Raw genomic sequence first — 14253 nt, forward strand, 5'->3', positions numbered from 1 at the left:
GGTACACCTCGATGAAGATCACCGGTATCTCTGTGACTTTCGATGGCGGTGACGCAAACTGCTCAGTTTGCTCAAGCTTTCGGCCCTATAAGACTAAGGTACTTCCATCCATCCATCCATCCATCCATTTTCCAAACCGCTTATCCTACTGGGTCGCGGGGGTCCAAAGCCTATCCTGGAAGCAATGGGCATGAGGCAGGGAACAACCCAGGATGGGGGGCCAGCCCATCGCAGGATACACTCACACACCATTCACTCACACATGCACTCCTATGGGCAATTTAGCAACTCCAATTAGCCTCAGCATGTTTTTGGACTGTGGGGGGAAACCGGAGTACCTGGAGGAAACCCCACGATGACATGGGGAGAACATGCAAACTCCACACACATGTGACCCAGGCGGAGACTCAAACCCGGGTCCCAGAGGTGTGAGGCAACAGTGCTAACCACTGCACCACCATGCCGCCCCGGCTGAGGTACTTGTAACTGGAAAATGGGCAGTTCCCAGAACGGCTCGGTACTTGGTGGCAGTGGGAAAGTGTCATAAGACCAATTGGGTGACTGCAATAATTTCCTGTCACCTACTGCTTTTTTCCCCCACAAGAAGGAATGCATGATTTTCCCGAATTCCAAATCAAGTTGTACAAATGCTTAAAGTTCAGGCTCCCATAACATAGACAACTAAGCATACACTGTATCTTACAATTAAGAATCAAGGATCTTAGCCAATGAAAACGAAATAACAGCTATGAAGTAGTAAGCGCTTTTGGAAAGACTAGAAAGTACATGGTAAGTAGGGATAACAGAATAAGTCCATATATGCAAATGACGTATGAAGAAAAAAATATCTTTTTGATACTAATTCCTTCCCTGAAATTGCATTCCTTTAAACTCACCAGAACTTCCTGGGTTTTCCGATTCGGAAAGGTGGGCAGGGCATGTCTGAGGCCTACCCCAGTGTCGGGGAAGTGCTCAGTGCGATGAGGCACCGTCTTCGTCAGGCCCGAAATGCCGAGGCTGATCGCCGTTCCCGCCACTGTGACCGGCGTGTGACCACGCCAGCCGAGAAAACACGCCCACTTTCTGCGCGGGAAAGCACTCGTCTTCACGGCGGCTTGCTACTTGGTCCCGGGCAGGTTTAGCTGGCTGTTTGCTGCCCTTCCATGCCAGAGCGGTCGAGAACAGAGGCTCACGCTTAACGCTCCCAGATGCCCAGGTGCGACCCGGTATCACAGACGGCCATTTTTAGCAGCTGATCTCACCGAAGTGAAACATGAGGCGGACCCACATTCCTGGAGAGACGCTGGAGCGAGCGCGAAGCCTTTACCTAAACCCGACTCCACTCCATGACCCGCCAGTGGCAGGCTGGTAGATCCCTGCTCGGCCACGGGGCAGTACAGCGGGGATGTGGTCTAGCTCATGGCTGCACACGCTCTGCTGTCCTTGGGTTTCATGAAGCCACTGCCCCAGTGCAGAGCGCTGCTCAGCATGCCCCCCCTCCTCCCCCAAATGCTGCAGTGCCTGTTCTCGCGGAACAGGCGAAGCTGTAGATGTACTGCGCGGCTCGTTTGGGTTGGCCATCACCACCAGTTTGCTCCCCGAACCCATATGCAGTGCCCAGTGGGTTGCGCGGTGCCCTCATGATGCCTTGACCACGGTTATGCTCACTCATCGGCGGCCTCGGTGGTGCAGCACCATCGCCCGTTGCTGTGGCAACAAGGCATCCTGCAGAGCCCGTACCGGAGAGGGTCCCTTCGTGGACTGCAGGGGTGTGCAAGGTGTTGTCCCGATTTTCACAGACATCCCACTCGGAAGGAAACCTGCTCGCTACTGATTAGCCGGCCCCGATCCAGCTCATTACAGGCGAGTCACACCTCTTAAAGAAATGAACGTCAAGGTGCCGAGGCTTAATCAGTGAACGTGACGGGAGATTCAAGTCTGTTGGGACAGTGAAGAAGCACCTGTGGGACACAACAGGCTAGGAGAGCAGAGTAAATCCCCAGGACGGCTGTTTTTGGCTCTCGGAGTACAGACGGGAGTACAGACGGGAGTACAGACAGGAACATGATGAGGGCAGGTAGCCCAGCTTCTGTTGCCACGGGCGCCTCCTCCGCAAGAACACAGCCGATTTTACACCTCGAACAGTGACTACCAGCGTACCTCATACACAACTAAAAAAAACGCCTTTTTTCACTATTTAATCAATTTTCTAACTTTTTCTCCATAATCCATTACTTAAACATTGTATTTTTTTGTATTTTCATGGCCTTGATTTGTATGAGAGGTGATAAAATGAAAAGCACTCACCATAAACTCCTGGCCCTGGAGAAGGTCTTGTCAACCCTGTGAAGACAGAATGGACATGAGTGATTAAACCTGGAGGCCGCAGCGGCGCCCCCTGTCTGCCGTCCCCTCTCGCTGCGACGCGCCGAGTCCTGTGCCACGTAAACAAGCATGGCGCCTACCCCACAGCCCTGAGCTCGATTGGCCGTGCAGACCTGGAAAACCTCCCGGCAGCTTGGCCCGGAGGCACCGCTCACAGCCCTGCTCCCACTGGGCTCCGCCTCCGCGTTAAGTAACCGCGCTGCCATCTGCTGCCCCTGGGGTTGGTGAGAAGGGCGGGTGGTACGGCGCTTCCTGTACGCCTGGCTGTGTAGTTGTTTCCAGCAGGTGGTAGGCTCGGTGCCCCCCCCCCCCACTGCCCTTCTTCCCTCACCCCTATGCTCACAGACGCACTACCCCCCTTCCAGTTCACAACCTGCCCCACCTGCCCCCTTCAGGTCCTCATGAACAACTGCGCAAAGCAGAAGCCCCGCCCACTGTGATTACTGGCATTGGACGCAGTGCTGCTTGTTCCATCCTGTTATGAAAGTCGGCGCCATCAAAGAGGGACACAGGGCAGATTCCAGCACACCTGAGGACTTCCTGAAGACCATCCCTTATGTTATCATCATTCTTATTAAAGGGTGAACCCTGTGCCTCACTGGGTTACTGAAACCCTCCAGTTAAAATGGAGACCTCCAGTTTCAAAGTTTCAAAGCCAGAAACCATCCTTTCAAATCCAGAAAAAAAATCATATTTACCATTTGCACAAGCACACTGGAATGCTTCTCTTCACCTGCCCTATCTTGCTCTCCATAGATTGGGGGAGGGGGGGTCATAGCTCAGGGTCAGCCAACATGTGGCACCCCTGGAGCGGGGGTTAAGGGCCTTGCTCAAGAGCCCACAGACATGTGACTGTTCTGCAGAGGGCGGGGTTCAAACTAGCCATCTTCCAGTCACAGGCAAAACGTAAACAGTGCTTTCACCTGTTGGGGGTGGGGGGGACATTGATAATATTTCAGGGGTCACAAAAAATAAAAACACACAGTAGATTCTACCAGTTTCGCTTCCCAAAATACACAGCCACCCATACAACAGATGCTCAGCTCAGCTTGGAAACAAAACGATCTCCCTGCCCATTTTTTTCTTACTGTCTCATGTTTGCTTCCCCCCGGTCTGTCAAACCCAAATAAAGCCCCTGTTCGGTACTCCCGCCTCCCTCCCCCGTCACAAAGATCTTCTCTCTGCCCAGAATGCCGCAGTTTCCACACCATGATAAAAGCACAGCGATGAGAGATGAGACTCCGAGTCTCGTAATGCGCAATGCCGGGCCGTGATGGGAAACGGATAATGTTCCAAAACCCGCGAGCACATTTGGATCAAGCCAGACAGTTTACGTGCAGAAGCCTCGCGGCCATCAATTACAGTTATATGCAGAAAAACTGCAGCGATGAATGCGAAAAGATTCACGGGAAGCGGTTTTTTAGTATCCCAGCAACTAATGGACATGGCCATTTAATATGCATGCCCCCATAAAAGGCACTTCACCTATAACAAAACATAAGACAGTGCCGCGCCATGTTTCTGGTGTAATAACACAGGTAAATTCGCAAACTAAAGTACTTTAACGAAAACTGCCTGATGCGACAGCAAAGCCATTAAAACTGCGTATTTTTTGCTATTCTTATTCAGAAATCAATTACGGAAAATAAAAAAGATGAGCACAATCTTTTAATAAATGTGTGTACCAGAGAGGTCAAGTCCTCAGTAATTTTTCTGCAAGTCGAATAACCACGAACCATTACGTGGCACAACTGGGAAGAGCGAACACTTTTAACCTCCGTATTTAAAAAATACTGGCTGCGCCCGTGGTCTGTACCATTTATTGAATCTTGGCATTCATTCACTTAATGATGGCAAATTACAGTCAACCGCTGCTTGTCAGTAGATGGCGCTGTGGAGCCAATTATTTTTTCTGGTGTCACAAAAAAAAAGATATTACACCTCATGCATGAATACACGTTACATGTTAGCATTTTATATTATATAAAACAAGATCCTCTGTCAGCGCAGTGTTAGAGTTTGGAGATTTTTACAACTATTTAATAATAAAGCCTCATTGTCTGTAGATTAGAATCGGAATGAATGTATCCTGAGTGATTGGTTGGTGTAAGCATAGTGAATTTGTATATATTCAAACCTGGAAAGGATTATTTTACACAAGGTCTTCTAAAGGGCAGGCGGCACGGTGGTGCAGTGGTCAGCACTGTTGCCTCACACCTCTGCAAGCAGTGTTTGAGTTTCTGCCCTGTCTCCATGTGTGTGCAGCCTGCATGTTCTCCTCGTGTCATCAAGGGATTCCTTCCAGGTTCTCCAGTTCCGAAAAGTCTTCATTAAGATCAGTCCTATGCAACTGACTGGACTGTAAAAATGTTTCAGAGAGGGTACCAGAACACGGCAGTCGAGTTCATTATGGCAACACGCAAGGAAAAAAGATGCACGTAATTAACCACAGGAGAAAGAAAGACAGAATTAAATGCAGTTAAGAGCCACCTGCAGACCAGAACAACCCAAACAAACCAAGACCAAGTGGTTACTGTAGATAAGATGCTGAACTGGGTGTGTCTGGTTTCCTAGCAACACTGGAAAACACTTCAGTCAGCACCAGTGGGATTCCTCCAGTGATCAGGATGTAGGAGCTCGGGCTCTGATGGGTATGGGGATGCATTCCCTCCTGTTTCACTTCACTCATGTAAAGGTAAATCTACTGAGTAATTATAAACATTCATATTTATAACTAGTTCACTCATAATTGTTGAGCAAATGAGGCTCAAGTTAAATGAAAACTGCCTTTCAACATGCTGTTTTTCCTCTCCATGCATTGAGAATGCGATGCATAACATTCGAGGTCCATAATGCACACAATTTAATAAATCTACCGAGGAATTAATTTGAAATGCATGAAAATTTGTTGACAAATTATGAATGAATCAGGTTTGGATAGTGATGGAAAAGTATTTCTGTTGCACAAAAAAAAACAGAACAGTACAGTGGCAATGCTTGCGCGTTAAAACGAAACGTTGTCAGATCCTCATATCGTTATGTTATGCGGCCAGACTGGGCTCATTTTGGGGGGGTGGGGGAGGAGCTCATAGCATGGCCTTGTACACAAATCAGAGCTTTGAAGATGGCACACCGGACATGCTGTCGATGAGGCAGGTGGGTGGAGACCCAGTTTACAGGTAAGCAACACTAACGCACCAATCTCCTGATTAACTCAGTAACAAAGTGGCACCAGTGACCGATGACCCATTGTCTTGTTCTGTCTCAGCAATACCCTCCCTTCTTCAGAGGACTTGTGGAACACACAACATCCTCTTTCCCAGAAAAGGGGTGTTTTCATGTAAGAGGAACTGGATGTGCAGAGAGAAAGAGCCGCGGTGAGCCGAAGGGGGGGGTTTCTGGCTGCCCATGGAGGACGTGGGAAAGTGATTCACACAGGTAAAGGTGTCTCTTTGCATAAAGGAGAAAAGAGAGTAACCCCCAGGTTGGCAATGTAGCAATGTTGCGGGAAAGGGTGACGACCTCCCTTTGCTTACAGGTACCCTTATAAACCTGTCATAAGCTGTCATAAGGCCACCTTGACAGGGACAGGGACCCTCACCAGCGATGCCTCTTAGGCAAGCCGGAAACGTCTCAGCTTGTCAAATCTCTCAGTTCTCACACTGCTGAGATGAAAGTGCTGTTTTTTCAACAGAATACGTCCGCGGCTATCGATGTTTTGTTTTACACAGAAAGCATAAAATCTTGAGAGTTTCAAAAATTTTATCATATACCCATAAGAATTTTTGGGAAATGGGGGGGGGGGGGGGGCTGACATCTTATCAGGGATGAGTTAAAACAAACAAACAAAATAAAAGATTTTAAAGATGAGCATGATAAGTGGCTGTGGGGCTCAAAGTAAAATGAGAACAAAATGCGGAACAAGTGTAATTGCCAGGAAAGTGAAGTATGAGCGTTATAAACAGATGAAGGGTTATTTAAAGAGTGGGGGTATTTCACATACTGCAGCATTCACTCAAAACAGAAACACTCCTCACAGCCGGCAAATTTGTTCACCGAAAAGTAAACGAAAGCCTCAAACCATGTATCCAGTGAAATTTAGCTGTCAACAAACTCATATGCCTATAAAATCTGAATTTTTAGTTCAGAAAATACGGATACAGTGACGACGATGCAATCTTACAGTTAGACAAACATAATTTTTACATAAATTCTAGTCACATATTTATTTGAATATTGATTCAGACTATTCAGTCCATTTCAGCAAGAAATCTAATAATCTCAGACCTGAAAACTAGACTGCATTGAAAAGCAGATGTAATTAAATAGAAATCAGGGCGAATGAATAGACAATGAGTTTTCTTTGACCAGAAAGTACTGTCTGTACAACCTGAACATCCAAAGACTGCAGTTATATCCAAGAGGTCATTATTTCTGTTCCTAGTTGCTCCAAAGTGATAGAATGTTGGCTTTTCTGACTTGTCTGACACATCCTTTAAGGCTGGATTGCAGTATTCCAGAATATTCCACGAAGTTTTTCAGTCCAAATATGGACATTAGGTCAGACTAGAACGTGAGCTACAGAAGAGCTGGGATGAGCGGACCACTGCGTGTATTACGGCTAATAGTTCCACAGCTACCCGAGTGCCCATCACCACACAGTCAGGGCTGCCAGCTGACACGCATCCAGCGTGACACTCACGCTTTCAGACTCTCATGCAGGAAATCTTACAGACCATTTACAAGGTAATAAAATTATTAACACATGGTAATGCGTGTGCATGTGTGAGCAGACTTGCCTCCACTGACAGTCTCACTAAAGCCAGCTGACCAAAGCCAGCTGGGAAGGGGAAAAATGTAGGACACTATAAAGCAGCCAAGGTCTCTCTCCCTGGTCTCTCACATGCACAACCTGCCTTGCCCCTGTAGAGCTGCCACATGTTGACTCTAATCCTAGTTCACACACCAACACAGCATATTGCGTCTCATAACAGGTACACTGGATAGCTGTCTGTGTCGGGGTGTGGGTACTGGTTCCCAGTTCAAGGGCAACTCCAACTGCATCACCAACAGGCTAAGACCCCTTAGCAATTTATCACATCTTACAATTTTATTACTTATTTTGAAAAGCATTCTTATCAAAGGCCACAGTTATTGGCCTGTAATATTCTGACCAAATTCCATTATCAGACACAGCTTGCTATACTAAATAATGCATCCACGATTGAGGATGTGAAGTCCGCCCAGTGGATCACTCTCAGCCCAGTGTATCCCAAGATGCATCGCGCAAACCTTCGTGGGACGCAGCCTACAAAGGCTACGTTGACCGTTTTTAAATTCAGCGGCTGCAACTCGACAGACCGCATTTGAAGGAGCCGTCGAAATGGTACAGCCTTGTTACGTTTCTGTGGCTAATTCTGTATCTGGCTGTGTCTGAATTCAGGGGCTGCATCCTTTAAAGGACATGGTCCATGGTTCTGATTATGGTTGGCTTCCCTGAAAAGGACACAAGCTTCCTTAAAAGGCTCCCTTGGGACATTTAGGAGGAACTCCTAAATATTTTATTGTCCATACAGTATGGTTCCTGAAATTTCAAAATGTGTATGACATGAATATGTGTGTTTATTTGCTGATTACATTCCATTTTCTGAACATCTGTCTCCACTAATTAACACAATTCTGTGTCCCTTCTTGTTGTGGCCATCCATGCGTGGCGGCACTGCACTCAAACTGCTAGATTTACGTAGCTACCTGAAAATCGGTTCAGAATTAATCGCGTTACATTGTGTAGAGAAGTCTTTCTTCTCTCATTCATTTTATTTTACTAGCGACAGCCAGCAGCAACCAATTAGGGATCTAGGCGTTTATAGCTATAGGCCAATGAGGGTTCAACGTTTCATATCTATGGACCAATGAGGGATCTACTTTCAAATCTATGGTCGTTGGGTGGCTACGTCATCTAACATGGTAGCGTCCACAAAACCGCGCGTGCGAAGGTATTCTTACCAAATTGGCTACGATACTCCGATCAAGGCGAAAAAATGATATAAAGTTGGTAAATCTGGTAAAAATAATAATGATAATAATAATACACGTTTTCATTATTTAAAGACCGTCGATTGATTAATTAAGACTGAAAACCGACCGTTTTAAATCGGCCGCCGATCGTTTGGAACATATCCACTGACTACCTCCTCAGTCGATGCTTAGTGGGAGACGGGATGGCGGAATTTGTCGCAGAAGATGTATCTGATTATTCTGACACTGGCACTCCGGAGTTAACGGACTGTGAGGAAGAAGAAGAAGAAGTAGAAGCAGACGCAGACATATTTTTGTCGAAAAATGGAACAATCTCTTGGTCCAGACGCCGGCTTGAGAGTGTATGTCCAGGCAAGCTGCCCAGAGAGCTCAAGCTCATGTCAGGACTAACAAGGATGGCTAGTTCTCAAGCAAAGGATGTAATATCTACATTTAAGCTGTTCATTCCGCACTCGATTGAAAAGATTATCATGGAAAGTACAAACCTGGAGGGAAGGCGGAGGTTTGGCGATCAGTGGGTTGAGATGGATAGCACCGAGTTCAATGCCTATCTTGGGCTGCTGATTCTTATCGGATTGTACAAGTCGAAGGGAGAAGCTGTTGCCAATCTTTGGAATTTTGATACTGGAAGGCATATAATTTCTGGCACAATGGAGCTTGAGAGGTTTCGTGCTATCTCGGTAGCAATTCGCTTTGCCAGACACGAAACAGAAGTTGCGGAGATCGCCGAAGACAAATTAGCGCCAATCAGAGATATATGGGAATTATGGGTGGACAAGCTGGGTTTGCTGTTCAACCCTGATCAGGATATCACTGTTGCCGAGAGGCTGATTCCGTTCAAAGGTAATTCACTCTTTTTATACATTGTTATAACAGTTTATAGCATTTTGTTTTTGGTACGGTTTCACGAGGGTACCTTCCGGTTATCGAGGGCCAGTCTGCCATACAGTTTTAGGATTTTCCTGCTCAAACATACCTACGAAACCTGGCAGTTAGTTGCCGAGTTGCATAAATATCCCTATAGTATATTATAGGGCTGGACGATTGACATTAATACCAACACCGCCTGTTATGCACTTATGACATTGCAAGGACAGCGATCGTAAAGCTGGGTTGATATCGGGCTTTTACAAACCTTCATACTGTCCGGACATTATAGCGCCACCACATCATTTTTACTTTGTTATAGGACGCAAACCTCAAAAAGCGTTGTAACATAAGTGACTGTTCCTTCTTTATTATATAGTATATGTTTTTAAAAGTCAGTTTAACTTCTTTTTGTTCTTGCAGGTCACTGTCATTTCCGACAACACGTGCCAAACAAGCCAGGGAAATATGCTATTAAATTATGGCTGGCCTGTGATTCCGTTTCCAGCTATGTCTGGAATGTACAGCTGTCCACAAGAAAGACTGCAGGAGAATCCAAGAAGAAGAATCGGGGTATGAGAGTGGCGCTGGATCTGACAAAGGGGCTGAGAGGTCACACCCTCTTTTGTGACAGTTTTTTTACCTCTTATGAGCTTGGCCAACTGCTGCTGAAAAGAAAAATGTCAATGGTGGGTGCTGTGCATCGTAGCAGGCCGGAACTGCCACTCGCTCTGTGCTCAGCCAAAGCTAGACAAGTGTGCTCCTCAAAATGGGTGTTCACCCCCAGCACCACACTTGTCTCCTACATACCAAGGAAGCATAAGAACGTCGTCTTCATGAGTACCTTCCACAAAACTGTTGGGCTGGCCCACACCAAAAAGGAACCTCGGATCATACTGGAATACAACAGGTCAATGGGAGCGGTTAAACGGCTGAAAAAATGCACTGATGCCTACAGTTGCAGACGAGAAACAACGCGCTGGCCCCTTGCGCTGTTTTTTGACATGCTGGATCTCTCACTCCACAATTCATTTGTTATTTGGACTAAGGTCAGCTCTACACCAGACACTCAAAAATTAAATAAAAGATCATTGTTTTTGCAGGCATTAGGAGAAGCCCTAGTTACTCCCGCAGCACAGAAGAGGTCACCTTTGTCCCATAATCCCTTTGCAGGATCAATTGTGAGGGGTATTTCACAGGCTGCCTCTGTATTCACTGCCTTAGAGTCAAGGGAAGTGACGGAGGGAACGAGAAAAAGATGCCGGTTTTGCAAATGCAGCGACGTCAAGACATTGTCGGTTTGCGGCAAGTGTGGAATAAACGTTTGCAAAAGTCACGTGGCTATCAACTGCCAAGCCTGCACAAAATAATGTATGTCGTTTTCTTATTCACGGCCTTCCGGTGACGCTACATCACCAGCCCTATAGGCGTTTATAGCGTTAGTAGCCTGTGTAGTTTAGTTCTTTAGAAACTTTGGGGGGGTTTTTTTTGTTCTTGGTTGTTTGCTGCCTTGTTTTCTTGCAATAATTGCAATTTTCACTGCATAATTCTGTCTTGTTAAAAAGATTTTTTTCAAATTGTTCATGTTTATTACATTGCCATTGCTATTGTAACATGCAGGGTGGGCACACAGACATACTATGTACGATGATTAACATTTAACACTACACTTGACATTACAATACAGCAGAGTTACATTACAATACATGCGCCTACGGAGAACCACGTACATGGCTGGCATCAGTCCAACCTGCTTTGCTACCCGCTGTTACCTCAGCAGTGCATTAAAGCTGCTAAATGCGCTCATCATTAAAGCTATAAGTTTGCCTGTTACCACAGAATTTCCATTGAATAAGTGTGTGAGAGAATGTTTAGGCTGGAATCTGGGCTTATTGTACGTTGATCGGCGGTGCCAGTGTGTGTTCCTGCGTGTTGGGACCAGTGTTATCCTAAACAGAAAGACATCCATCCATTTTCCAAACCGCTTATCCTACTGGGTCGCGGGGGGTCCGGAGCCTATCCCGGAAACAACGGGCACGAGGCAGGGAACAACCCAGGATGGGGGGCCAGCCCATCGCAGGGCACACTCACACACCATTCACTCTCGCATGCACACCTATGGGCAATTTAGCAACTACAATTAGCCTCAGCATGTTTTTGGACTGTGGGGGGAAACCGGAGTACCCGGAGGAAACCCCACGACAACATGGGGAGAACATGCAAACTCCGTGCACGTGACCCAGGTGGAGATTTGAACCTGGGTCTCAGAGGTGTGAGGCAACGGTGCTAACCACTGCACCACCATGCCGCCCGCCTCTCACTAATTTAAGCTTAAACTATTCTGCTTATCGAAATGTGGGCGTAAATGATTTACGGCATAGTGCCGAAACTCATTTATCTCCTCTTTTCTTATTTTGAACTGCAATTTTTCAATGGACTTCCGTAGAACGTAAACCTAAAACGTATGAGCTAAAATGTGACCAAATTGCAGTGCCTTTCTGAGACTTAATCATATTTCTCCATTCACATAAGGAGAATAAGTCGAGGCATTTATTTATAGAGAACTTTAAAAAACAACAGGAGTTATGCCGACGTGCTTTCCAGTGAATGTGAATCAATTTACAATAACAATATACCAGAATGAATAAGAGATTAAACAATCAATGAACATCAAAAAAACCAAAGATATTTTAGCGCTAGCGAGGTGGCTCCCAGTAACGGAGCCCAGTAAGTGCGCTGCGCATGCTGGGAGCGCGTGTATTTAGCCCTTGATTGTGTCCTGTTGTAAGTAGCTGTGTAATTGTAGCGTAAATGTCTGTGTTCCCGAGTTGGCATATACCCTATCCTGTGTTGTATGTGTAACGCAGCTGACATGTAGGTGTCCGCCGTGTGTCCTTTACTGCCCTTGGCGTAACTTCCCCGTGTTTCTCCGCCGTCCCTCCAACCCGCGTTTCGTGTCAGTTCGCTCCTTCTCGTGTTTATTCGCCGTCATCCCGACGCCTCGGGCTGCTGGGCGCCGCGGTAGGAATGATTAAAGGCAAGAAAACCACCGAAACAATACAAGGGAACAAATTAAAAATAAAAAAACGAGCAACATCTTAGCCTCAAGCTGAGTGAAATCACAGATAAATGCCTAATTTCAGACTGAAATAAGAGCAGCTAATAGTATGCATCACGAAGTTAAAACCAAGGAAAGCCACCGTATAAAAATCAGTTTTCAATCTAGGTTTCAAAGTTTCCAAGCGGTCTGCAGATTTAACACATGCAGTAGTAATCTAACCTGTAGTAGTAATAAATAATAATCGATACTTTATTGATCCCTGTGCAGAAATTGGCTTTACGCCTCCCTCAACTTGGAGCGCCGCAATGTCGATATGGCCAGTGTGAAATAGGACGTTCTTGCCTAACTCGCATGGAAAGCCATCAAGGCCAAGACATTTTAGTCCAAATGGTCTTCCATAAACGTGGTCGTTGCTCGTGTAACTCTTTTAAACCCTCGTGTAAACCCTTTTTTTTGTCTAGCAGAAACCTTGCACATCCGTGCGCATTGACCGCCTATGTGCGTTATATTTTTTGGGATTGTTCCAGTAGGTGGCAGCACTGAGTTTCAGAGATCATCGATCGACAACTAAGGAGTAGAGGAAGAATAGCTGTAGTAGTTATGGTAAGTAGGTGTATGAGGAGTGTCGGAGGTAGTAGTGAATAATGTCTGAAGTGAATCAATTAAATTTAAAAATGAACTATAATGTTTTTAAATTAGAGTCAAATTGACCCCAAACATGAATAGAGCATGCAGGAGTTTAACAGTTCACTAGGGGTTTAATAAAAATAATATATGCCTACAAAACATTTGGTCGACATATCCTTAGCATTTACTTAGATTAACACGCATTTTTTTCCATTCTAGATGACTTATAATTGTCTAAAGAGTAATACACATTGACATTAAAGTTAATTCTGGTTTATTATCAGATTTGAGATTATAAGATTGGGATTTTTAACATGCCACATTGTACCTAATGCCTGAAATATTTTAATCCACAAATGATGACTGCATCTGAAGTAACCTGTGACTTCAGCCATGTACAGAGTTACACAGTTTACCGGCCATTCTGGACAAGGAGCCCCCTCAAACAGAATTACTGTACATTTATTTTTCTATGAAGTTTATGTACTGTGTGCTAAATGCAGATATTACAAATGTGCCCTGATATCAGATCATGATAGTAATCGTAACAGCAATGGTCATCGCTTTACTTACATTAAAAATGATTTCAGAAATATATAGGTCTTTAAATTTAGCAAATAACGGCTGGTTACTGGAATCGTATCTGATGTGCATGTTTTATCGTCACATGACTGGCTCACTCATCGAGGTTTCACTCTTAAAACCAGCTCTTTTTGCGTAAGGACTTCATATTGACGTAGATGGTTCTCATAGATTAATACAGGACACTTGTTTTTTTTCCCCTTCGTTTATCATCAGTCAGACAAACCTATCCCACAACATATTTCTGCCATATCAGCGGAAATAGTCCCAAACCAAACATAACCCCAACTGCTTTGTTTGGAACTATCTGTAAATCTGCTGTAAATAATTTTCAAACAGCCTGTTAACTTTGTCAATGTTATGGAATAATCCTTTGTTTTCTGTGAGATAACTTTTATGGCAAAGGTGCTCTGCCTATGAACTCATTCTTTGCACATAATTCATTTTTAGTGTCCTTGGTGTAGTGGGGATTCACCGTATGTGCTTGGGACAGACCGAGTTCTCAGACATGCGATACGCAGTGAGAGCTTCATGTAAACAGACACTTGTGCTGTGAGGGCCTCCTTCAGCGAAGACACGCGGGCATAAGCGAGACGATTCATTAACCAAACATCCCTGTGCACTTTCACTCCCGAATTGACCTTGAGAAAAAGACGAAGCAGCAATTTTTAATGGGCCCCAGTGACATACAA

General features: G+C 45.4%; 2 protein-coding genes across 12 annotated transcripts in view; one reads left to right on the forward strand and one right to left on the reverse strand.

The window, feature by feature from the left end:
• Positions 1-14253, reverse strand: part of rap1gapa (RAP1 GTPase activating protein a) — an 84957-nt gene that overhangs the window by 43863 nt on the left and 26841 nt on the right. For 7 of the 11 annotated variants that reach the window (XR_007398391.1, XR_007398380.1, XR_007398383.1 and 4 more), the window contains exon 2: positions 2308-2343. Coding sequence is in view for 3 of the 11 variants with exons in the window: in XM_049016275.1 (XP_048872232.1) it covers positions 2308-2343 (36 nt within the window). In the remaining 8 variants the exon portion in view is untranslated. Of the gene's footprint in view, positions 1-896; positions 1768-2307; positions 2344-2465; positions 2559-8909; positions 8987-14253 lie in introns of those variants that run through there. The other 4 variants (XR_007398388.1, XR_007398387.1, XR_007398382.1 and 1 more) reach the window with 4 other exon arrangements.
• On the forward strand, positions 8336-13219 carry LOC125744454 (piggyBac transposable element-derived protein 4-like). Its single transcript, XM_049016279.1, has 2 exons — positions 8336-9267; positions 9715-13219. The coding sequence occupies exons 1-2, from the start codon at positions 8607-8609 to the stop codon at positions 10659-10661; spliced, it is 1608 nt and encodes a 535-aa protein (XP_048872236.1). The 5' UTR covers positions 8336-8606; the 3' UTR covers positions 10662-13219.

This window comes from Brienomyrus brachyistius, chromosome 6 (assembly GCF_023856365.1).
Source record: "Brienomyrus brachyistius isolate T26 chromosome 6, BBRACH_0.4, whole genome shotgun sequence".
In the NCBI taxonomy this organism is placed as follows: domain Eukaryota; kingdom Metazoa; phylum Chordata; class Actinopteri; order Osteoglossiformes; family Mormyridae; genus Brienomyrus; species Brienomyrus brachyistius.